General features: G+C 36.3%; 1 protein-coding gene across 7 annotated transcripts in view; it reads right to left on the bottom strand.

Annotated features, from left to right (window-relative positions):
• The window catches only part of LOC135210991 (cysteine protease ATG4B-like), a 196,565-nt gene that overhangs the window by 145,434 nt on the left and 39,775 nt on the right, over positions 1-11,356 (bottom strand). For all 7 annotated transcript variants that reach the window (XM_064243997.1, XM_064243994.1, XM_064243996.1 and 4 more), the window contains one exon: positions 3,312-3,410. In XM_064243997.1, the coding sequence (XP_064100067.1) occupies positions 3,312-3,405 (94 nt within the window). In that variant the 5' untranslated portion in view covers positions 3,406-3,410. The remainder of the gene's footprint in view (positions 1-3,311; positions 3,411-11,356) is intronic.

Genomic DNA, 11,356 nt, shown 5'->3' with positions numbered 1-11,356 from the left:
TGATACTGTTTGGTAGTTTCAGTAGTTGAAGAGAGATAATTAAAATTTATGGCTTACTGTGTAAAGTGATTGCTTGGCGATCTTTCGATACTCGTAAGTGCTGGATGTGAACAGAAGTTTGGAAGCTTTTTTTTTTGTTTGCTTATTATAGTTAATGGTTACTTAATAATTATTTGAAATGAGTACATACAATACATTTAATAAAAAAAATTGTGAATTAGATATCATAAAATATAAAATAAATCAGACTGCCAACAAATACATATTTTTTAGAATTCTTCTTGTTTTAATATTACGTTACGTATATATTTCATTATAGCTGTCAGTAACTCGGTATCTCCATTAGGTAAAGATAGAATAAAGAATAGAAATGAATGATTATTATACTGTTTGGTAGTTTCATTAGTTGAAGAGAGATAATGAAAATTTATGGCTTACTGTGTCCTAGGAAAAAGGATTGCTTGGCGTTTGTTTGGTACTCGTAAGACGGTAAGAGCTGAATGTAAACAATCGATTGGAAAGTTTTGTTTGTTTGTTTGTTTGTGTATTATAGTTAAGGATTAATTAATAATTATTTGAAATGAGTACCTACTGATTATTTATACATTTTATTGGCATATTCTAAGCTTTTAGCTTCTTGGGTTTAGATGTCAGAATCATAGACTAGGCTACAGTAGCAACCGCTAACATAGGCTAGACTTATTGCTAAGGGACATATGCTAAAGTCCTAATATATGCAGTAAAAATGGGGTTGAACATTACATGCAGTTGAATATTACTCAAGTATTTACAGTATTTTGCCTTTTTGGAGTCATATTTCTTCCGTCAGATCGGCGTCGTAACCCTAGAGCATGTGTTTTAGGCCTGGAAATATAATTTACTGGGGTGTTTTTGGAGGGCTTGGAACGGATTAGCCATTTTACATGTAAAATGTGGTCCAAGATACGAAAACCTCATGATACGAAGGGCGCCTCGGAACGGATTAATTTCGTATCTCGAGGTACTATACTGTAATTATTTTGAATTATTTGTATTACAAGCCTACCATTTTTGCTACTTACGCCTTAAACTTATCTAGCCACATAAATCATTTTGAACATGTCAAAGATTTCAAATTGTCCAAACTTGAGTTAGAATCATTTAACAAACTTGAAGCAGCTAATCATTTTTTCCATGTATACAAGACTTGACATTTCACCCATTATGTCAATGGTAAATATTGTTTTGTTAGTACTCACCATACTAGCTTTCATATGTATTGTCAGTGTTAGTTATTGACAAGCTCAACACCATTAAGACTTTACTGAATAATTTGCCTTCAAGTAACTAGTGTTCTAACATTGTTGTATATATTGCCATTTATGACTGCTTTCAACACTGTATTTTTTTATGTAGTATAGGTGTTTTGATAAATTTAGGCATTGAGGTCACTGCCTGTAGGTGGCCGAGTGTTGTTAGGAATACAACAGGAGTCTGTCTATAAATATGTAGGGACAATTAGATAGGAAAATCCAATGGTAGAAATATACAGCGTGAGGGTAGAGTTATGTAGATGAAAAGCCAGGAGGAAGTAGATGTGTGGTAGTAACAAACTGCAGCAATAGCAGTTTGGAAAAATGAGACAAAACACAAACCGTACTTCGCCAAACCAAGAAAATGTTTACTCCAGTGGAAAAGCTGAACTTTGACACCATCAGTGGGTAGTTACGATAGATTAGGATAACCAATAAGACTAATCAAGGGGTGACACCGGAAGTAAGGAAAGCCACTCGAGTAGAAGTAGGATGTGTCTTAATAGAAGTTGAGGAGGAGTTTAACTGTAGGAGTTAGGCTGAGACTTCACTTGAGGTCTCACAGGAGTTCAGTCAGGAACTAACCTCTGGACCCAAACCCCGTGTCGGTATACTCTGTGCCCTGTGTAGTGTTGCGTAGTTTGTAAAATTTGAACTAGTACTCTAATAATAAGTGAGATAAACTAAGTGGTGTTTAACTTGCCAAGAGTCCTAATTCGTACTCAAGCCTTAAAATCCTGAGAGACTGGAAAAATGAAAGAATTGAATTAATATAATTTCAGAATCTGCAAGACGTCCAGACCGTAAGTAATCTCAATATATAACAATAAGTTCCTAAGAAAAGAAAAACTCAACAACAAAGCAATATAGATGAAGATTGCCCATATAACAAACTACAAGAGAAACAAATACAAACCAAGTTACCAAAGAAAAGACTGACTAATAAATAAGTGGAAAGAAAGAGAATAAAAGCAAACCCGTATATATACACATCACAACAAGAGTTTTTGTTTTTTTTTTACTTCTGAATAACAGAAAACTAATCAATTATAGTACAATAAGGTCTTTCAATGATAAGGATGACAATATTATTGGTAATATTTTGCCAGTGTGCTCTGAGGAAAATACCTCATATTCCTAACTCAAATATCACCCTAACTTCAGATCCAAGGAAAGTACTTTATTTTATCACAGCAGATGCCAATACAGACACTCCTCTACTTACAAGCTTTCAAGTTATGAACTTTCTGAGATACGAACAACCGTGATCATCCATTAAAATTTGTTTGGAGTGCTAGACTCCATCTACCACCTGTAAGTTTAAATTTTGCACTGCGCACCTCAGTTACATCTGCTGCTACCCAAGCCAAACAGCACTATAGCTGATGCCAATATGCCAGTATGCAATCACAGACTCCCGAGCTACACAAATGGTAAAATGTCATCCATGTAATTCTTGTGAGTTTATTGTGAAATATCTAACCCATCCTTTGTCTATCATGGATAATAGAAAGCGTAAAATAAGTGAAGTGGAAAACATAAAATAAATAAAGATAGTGGTTATAGAAAAAAGCACCAAGCTTTTGCAATGGAAACAAAAGTGCTAATTATACAGAAATTAGAGAGGTGAAAAAATGGTTGAAGTATCATACCACTATACAGTAATACCTCAATCTTACATGAGGTTAAGTTCCATACTAGCTCACACAAGTTGAATTTTCTTGTAAGTTTGGTATGGTCTCTAAAAATGCTAATATAAGTTCATTTCTAGGGTTAGAACACTTAATATGAATGACCCTAAACATGCTCCCAAGTATTAAGTTGACTTTTAAATTACTAGACAGTCATCCGGGCAGCCATTTGATTTTTTTGTTTGAATGCCGACTCACCTAATCGGCAGGGAGATATAGCTAAATTTAACAGTAGGTAAAATTCATCTCAAATAAAGCATCTTCATGTAATTCATGATAAATTATGGTTGTCAACATTCTTTCATTATTAAGCAGCAAATCATTCTACCTGTCTGGGTTGAATAACGCCGTCCTAGAATCCATACAGGTTCTTCGGATTTTGGAAAATCTTCTGGTTCACTAAGGGCACCTTCGTATGTCATGCACGCTGTAAAAGTAGTAAACACTGTAGATTACTCATAAATAAGGCTTAAAAAATAAACCACAGGTAAATAAACCTAAAGAATAACATAAAAAGCTGTAAATACTATTAATGGAAAGTACTAATTTTTCACAATGGTGAATATTCCAAGGTTAATACTATTTAGTACAGCTAATGAAAAAACCATAAAAAATAAAGAAAAAAAATTACTTTTGAATAAGAATCTACGAAACAGTTGTGTGCCTAAAACAGCATACAGTATATACAAAAAATACAGCACTTTTGTCTAGCAGACACCAGAATTTTGTGAAAAATATATGTTAAAAAATACCAAATTAAAAAATGAAGTACACCAAAAATATCTTGGAAGCTCCACTTAAAAAATTGACATAATTCACAAGGAACGGCCATACCACGTTACAAAACACATATTTACAAAACTACTAAGCATATTTTGTTTAGATATGTACAATATTTCTCCATGGTGAAATTCAGTTTCAGAAAAAAATGGTTTGTAATCTATTCAATTTCATCAGCAAAATGAGATTTTCACTAAAGTATGCTTCAAACTGAGAGAGTAAGAAAAACCTAAAGGATTTCAATATTGTTTTCAATTTTCTATGTTCAATTTACTTTTGAGGTCTAATGAATCATCATGACTTCTACCTAAATGCTTTGTTCAAATAAAAAATGGCTGAATCAAACACTTTTATTAAAAAGCCCCAATATGTCTCAAACATACTGAAGTTGTGATAAAATCTACTTAAATTTTACATGCATAAGTTAATTTTGCACCATATGTTAAATTAAACTAGAAAGCTCTACACCCTTATCACACAAATCACAGAGACAAGACCACAAAATATTAAGTGAAAAATTTAAACGTTTAAACACAGTAAGAATTCTCACCTTCTGAAGGCATCTGCTAAGGGGTTAAACAAAATCATCCATCTCTGAGGGACACAAGCAATGTATTGAAGCTAATCATCAGAACACAGAAACAACCTTAAGTATCAGTTCACAGCCTACTATAATTCCCAATACCTACCTATAGTACCCTGCAGTACTGTCATATTCTATGTCACATTAAAAATAAATCTTTCATAACTGACACTGCATTTCCAGGCTTCAAAGAGCTCAGTAAGTTTGCAAAACAAAATGAAAAGAGGCATCATATTAGAGTTCTTGAAAGACAGGATAGGACAAGATTAAGTAACAAGTTGTTTATCAAGTGAGAAATATTTCATAAAAGTGAATAATGAATGGAACCTAACAATGAAAAATGACAGAAAAATGTAGGTTGTGAAAATTAAATGAATGGAAATTATACTCCTTCCATGGGATGTATAAACTTCTATCACAGCCAAAAAAATGTGTTTAGTTAGAACCTTCCCTATCACCAAGTCACTTAACCTCTTGAATCTTACTTGGTTCACACATGAGCTACTATATTCATGGTTGACCTCCTGAGAACCTCACAAAGCATTATTCCAAGTGAAGCAGTATGGAAAGACTAACACCAACTATATACTTCTGATGATTAATGACTCAAATTAAGTAAGGATATATAACTACACAAATTGTACAGACTTGAAAATAGTTCTGTACAAGCCAAATTCACATGTTTCATTATGAAGAAATCTACATATGTTCTTGATGTAATGTACACAAAATTTATTCATATCCCAGTTAATATAAAATTATTCAAGTGATTTCATACTATGAGAAGTATATACGTTACATATAATAATTCTCCAACTATGACTCTGTTAAATCAAAATACAACACTTTGCCCAAACTTGAAGCAAACAGTTTAAGAAATATGTAATATACAGTACAGGATACCATATGCAATTTAGTGAATACCCATACATAGGCCAGTGTGAAAACAGTGCAAAACAGCAAAACTAAATACTGTATAGTACTCTTAAACATCAGTGAATGTTGATATAGTTCTCAAATACATAATCCAAATACTCCTTTTCCTTTTAGGTATGCAGTCATACTACGTATGTATTTTCACTAATCTTAACCCGTGAGTCACATACAGCAAAAGAATACCCAACATTTTACAACCAATTTTTAATCTCTTTGGGCATATAAACACTATCTACAAATATGTTACATTTTAATTGGAGGCTAAAAAGGCCATACATGACCTAAAAATGGTAATTTAGAACAAAATATATTTATAAACAATTATCAGCTTTACAAACATCAACAGACAAAGCTATGGGGACATGATAACATTCCCTAATGAGTCAATTGACCCATATGCCCTAGTGGTTGAAGACTTCTAAGTGAAATTCCAAAGTTTAGAATTTAAAGTTATATTAAACTTCCAAACATCTTAATGTACTTTGTGTCTTTACCTCTCTGCTGGCCATTAAGACATAAAATAAGTTATCTTGTGCAAATACATTAAGCTTAGTGCAGATAAATAGTAAAACCTCTCCAGATTACAGGGCAGGATAGTATAGTATGACAACAAATGACATGTCAGTCACTTGCTTCATATTCACAAGGGTCAGAGTGAAGTTAAATCTTACTGAAGTATGCCTGAAAGCGGATATAGGCAACTCAATATTTCTACTCGCACAAACTACGACTAGCAAACCATCTTAATAGTTTCCCAAGGAAAACCTGACCAAAGGACTTGTAAAGTTTCCTCATAAGCCTCTTTAACATGAGTCAGATTATATTTGGTAGTTTACTTATGGTTTACGTCCCTTCTCAATATTCATCAGCTCTCCATTTCTGACAAGTTGGATAAGCCCATACTTTCAAGTAGCTGAGCACCAATATCTGAAGTCTAAACAAAACATTCTACACATACTTAGAAGAGAACAACAAAGTGAACGATTCATTTCTGTGCATCAAAATACAGTGGTGGTATAGCTCAGAGATATTGCCAGCAAATTTCCATATCTCAGGGAATGACAGATTTTCCCTAGTGCAAAATTTTTTGTCCTGAACTAAGGAGGGTTGGTTTGGGGATATACAGGGGAGTGAATAACTCTACAAACTGAGCCATCAGCAGCTATTTGACTTGCTTAGGGTCTCGTGTGATTGTGAGGGAGCTCTGGTGCTGATCTACAGCACTGTACAAAAGTGCAATAACCAGTCCATTATCTCTGATACTTTTATATATCTAAAGGGCTGTGCAATCCCATAATGAACTGGCCCTTTTTCTGGGGTAATGCTGGATAATCTAAGTATGAACATTCAGTACCTGAAGGCCATGATGCAACCTCTCAAAGTCCAAGTACCTGAGAATTTGGTGGCAATATGATACTTGACTTAGGCCATCTGACATGGGATTCCTTTTGGTACCAGTATGGTACATCCAACGATAATGAAAAAATACCTCTTCATAATAATATACGCAGTTCCCAGTTACCAGGGGCCTCAGTTATCGCCAATCCAATTTCATGGTGCTTGTCTAACGCTGAAAATCAGTGATTTTCGGTGGCAAAATGCGCCAATTTCCGGTTATCAGCAATGATAATAGAGTATATCGACACTGATACATAACAGAGGCGCCATTAACCATTTATCGGCGCAGATAAGCGCTGAAAATTGCAGATTTTCAGTTATCAGCGATTTTTGCTCATCACTGTACCGTCAGAACAGAATGCCTGCCGATAACCACGGACTGCCTGTAATAATACCTTACTGAAAAGGGGCATCATAAAATTTCTGAAAGTGTGTACCTGTGTACTAGGGTGTATATTTTCCATACTTGAAAATAAAAATCTTGAGTGATAAATATCAAACTTAGGTACTGTACTGTAGTTGCTATCTGAGAGCTAAGAAGCTGGGCAGAACTTAAAACCAGATAAAAACAAATTTAAAAATTAGGTATACTGTATATACATACTGTATTCCTCAGACAGCAATGTAACAAGGTTCCCTTTTATCACTGACAACTTTATCCACATTGAAGGGTGTTATTGGGCGATTCCATTATTGGACCTAGTAATTCATGCTCTATCTTCCAGATCCCCTGAACATGAACATATGACAATTTTTAAATCTATATGTATTTTCCATAAATAACAAATCTTCAGTCTCAACGTAAGGCTAAATTCTCTGGTGCTAACTGGAGTCCAGGTAAAACCAACACAAGGAGTTGGTGGCAACTGGCATCGGCAATAGGGGAGACACAGGGAGCTCTGCAAACTGCTTTACCCGATCTACACATCATCAATTCAGTATCTCTCTAACCATCATTGTAGCCAGACTGTTTGGTGCACCTTGTTGCAAGAAGCCGGTTATTTTACACCTCCTGCCCGCTAATGCCTTGGGATTCTAGTTTTTTTCTTTTTTTGTTGTGTGGTGGGAAAGCATATTGATACCTGCATTTAAAGGTAAAGGATGTCCAGGAATGCAGTAATTATAGAGGTATCAAACTAATGTCTCACGTTGAAGATTTTGGAAAGAATAATAGGCTGAAAGGAAGTAAGAATAGGGAAGGAACAGTTAGGCTTTATGGAGGAAAGCGGCACTACGGATGGAATATTTTGCATAAGGCAGTTGATGGAGAAATTCAAAGAAAAACAACAAGACCTGCATCTGGTATTCATAGACCTTGAAAAAGCCTATGACAGAGTGCCAAGGCAAGAAATATGGAGATGTCTGAGGGAGAAGATGGTGCTGGAAAAGTATGTCAGAATTATTCAGGAGACATACAGGAATGTGTATATTAGAGTGAGAAACAGTGTTGGAGAGACAGATGGATTTGAGATAGCAGTTGGATTATACCAGGAGTCGGCACTTAGCCCATTCATCTTCAACGTCGTGATGGATGTAATAACCAAGGATGTTAGAGAAGCAGTGCCATGGTGCATATTATATGCAGATGACATTGAGGAGTTGGAGGGGAGGTTGGAGAGATGGAGAGCATAACTTGAGGAGAGAGGAATGAGAATAAGCAGATCAAAAACCAAATATGTGTGTTCCAGTATTACTGAGGATGGTGGAAATAGCATAAGATTGGGTGGGGAAGATATAAAGAGAGTACAGAAGTTCAAGTACTTGGGGTCCATATTAGAGAATAGTGGAAGCATGGACCAAGAGGTGAGACATCGAATTCAGGCAGGATGGAATAACTGGAGATCTGCATCAGGGGTCCTCTGTGACAAGAAGGTTCCTCTGAAATTGAAGGGAAAGTTTCATAGGACGGTGGTCAGACCAGCTATGTTATATGGAACAGAAACAGCAAGTATGAGGAAAACAGAGGAGATGAAGTCGGATGTAGCAGAAATGAGAATGTTGAGATGGATGTCGGAAGTAACAAGGGAAGATAGGATTAAAAATGAGTATATAAGAGGATCAACAAAGGTAGTTGAAATATCAAAGAAAATACAGGAGGGAAGGCTTCAATGGTATGGACACCTGTTACAATGAGAGGAACATCATGTCGAAAGACATACGATGTAAATGGAAGTGCAGGGTAGAAGGAAGAAGGGAAGACCAAGAAAGAGATGGCGTGATTGTGTAGGCGACTCATTAATAACGGCGACCCCATATAAAAATGGGTTAAAGCTGGGAAGAAGTAGTGTGCTTGATCTGTGCTTTACTTCCACTTCCCAAATGTAAGCCCATGTTTCAGGTTAACCGCCCAGACATCGGAGACATTACTTCTGACGCTCGCCCCACTTGTAGTAGGTGTAGATCTAATTTTGTAAATTAAGTAACCCATGGTCAGTGTTCTCTTTGGTCTCCTGGGTAATGAAAGAGATTTTCTAATAACTAATAAGAGGCAGTACAAGAGGAAATCAATAGTGCCATCTTGGGAAGGCTTCTCGTCTCCTTTAACGGGGAACTTCTGGCTAATAACCATTAAATTTCGTCAAACAGAACTTTTAATAAGCTAAAAAATGAGTCATTGCTCGAATCTGTGCATAATCCCATTCTTTTACAATTTAATTTCAAATTACCACCAAGGTACTTCATTGGAGAGCGCCATTTATCCAGGATTTGACTATATTGCCATCTGGCGGATTAGTTCCGATGACATAGTGTCGCGGTCATTTCACAATAACAAGCGCAGTGAAGCATCCGTATTGTACTGTATTCATCCTTGGTATTGTCCTTGTGTTTTAGGTCATTTGTCATTCAAACAGCATTAATTATGCCAACTTGCATGGCTGTTGGTTGTGCCAATATTTCTGGCAAGTGTCCAAAAGGCATATCATTCCACAGGATTCCATCAAATACAGAGAAATGAAGTTGCTGGCTGATGGCTCTTCAAAGGGAGGATGTCAACATCAAAACCTTTCCACCTACGATGCAAACCATTGTCTGTTTGGACCATTTCTTGCCAAGTGATTTAAATAATGACATTAGGAGCAGGTTGTTAGGTATGGCTATGAAATTTAAATATGTTTTGGGAACTTAATTTCCCTTTGAACAGACCATGGTACCAACGAAGATAGGGCAGATATCTACCGCTATCTATACTATGGTGCCTCCACTTGTATGCATTTGAATAATGAAATAGAAGAAGGAAATGAGAACTGGTGGTCCCCCTAGAAACAAATCATTGCCTAAAGACTTTTTCCAACCATTTCAGTCAGAACAAGGCAATCCAACAATGTAGATCTTTATATAAAAAAAAAAAAAAAAAAAAAAAAAAAAAAATTATATATATATATATAATAATATATATAATATTAATAATAATAATAATAATAACTAATAAAAATAATAATAATAATAATAATAATAATTAATAAATGTGGCGCCGTGGCAGAGTGGGTTAGATCGTCAATCGTCAAGTTAAGCAACATTGGGGCTGGTCAGTCGTTGGATGGGTGACCGCTCTCCTCGGCATTGATTCCTTGGAAAAGGATGTTTACCATAATTTCCTCAGTCTACTCAGCTGTAAATGAGTACCTATCCCTGATGGGGTAGGGTCCAGCTATGGGTTAAATAGCAAAACTCAGCAATGATGGAAAGAAATGAAGGAATAAACGACAACGACGTAAATGGAACCTCTGGCAACAGAGGAGCTTCGTCCAGCAGCCAGGTATTCAACCCAATTGAAGGGGAAGACTGTCAGGTACTTGGAGGTCATCATCCAGCAACTGACCACCACAACGACAGTAACCAACAGCCTGAGATTGGAGCTACAGAAGCAAACCAAAGGAAGAAATGGACAAGAGAAGAAAATAAGGAAATATGGAGATGCTACATCAGAAGCAACCCGACGGAAAGAGGATATAGAAGAAGGTTGGTCAACATCTGGAATGAGAGGAATAACACCCCCCAAACAGAACAGAGACTGGCAGACCAAGTAAGAAACATAAAGAAAAAGAACTGGCTCTCCCCAACAGAAAGAGAAGAACTGGAAAGGGAAATGTCACACGACAACGAATTACACGAAGACGAACTGAGAGACGATGCCACAGAAGACGACAGGGATGATGAGGTATCAAACAACGACACACGAAGAAACACCAACGAAGTAACAGAGAGGACGGAATGGGTAGAAAAGATTAGACAATGGATGGAACAAGATACAGAGAGAACAAAGATCCCCTCCATGAAAGCCTACAACACCAAGAAATTAAGGGAGAAAACAAGTGAGGTCAATGAAATAATGGGCATAATACACACCACCAGTATCACAGAAACAAATTGGCATATGCAGGAGCAAGATTAGTAGCAGAACTGATGGGGATACGAACACCAACACCACCAGCACAACCAACCCAACAGAAACCAAAACAGCAACCTCCTTGGAAAAGGCGCCTGGAAAAGCAAATCATGGTGATGAGATCTGACTTGAGTAAACTGAAAGAGATGGCAGAAAAAAGGCTAAGAAGCAAGAAAACAAGGGAGGAACTCAATGACAAATACAAAGTACAAGAGAGGGGATTAAACAACACAATAGAAGATGTAAAACAGAGTTAAGGCCAAAGCAAATAAGATCCAACGGTACATGA

This window comes from Macrobrachium nipponense, chromosome 4, assembly GCF_015104395.2.
Source record: "Macrobrachium nipponense isolate FS-2020 chromosome 4, ASM1510439v2, whole genome shotgun sequence".
In the NCBI taxonomy this organism is placed as follows: domain Eukaryota; kingdom Metazoa; phylum Arthropoda; class Malacostraca; order Decapoda; family Palaemonidae; genus Macrobrachium; species Macrobrachium nipponense.
The sequence above is the reverse complement of the archived record's forward strand: the minus strand, read 5'-3'. Positions and strand labels throughout refer to the sequence as shown.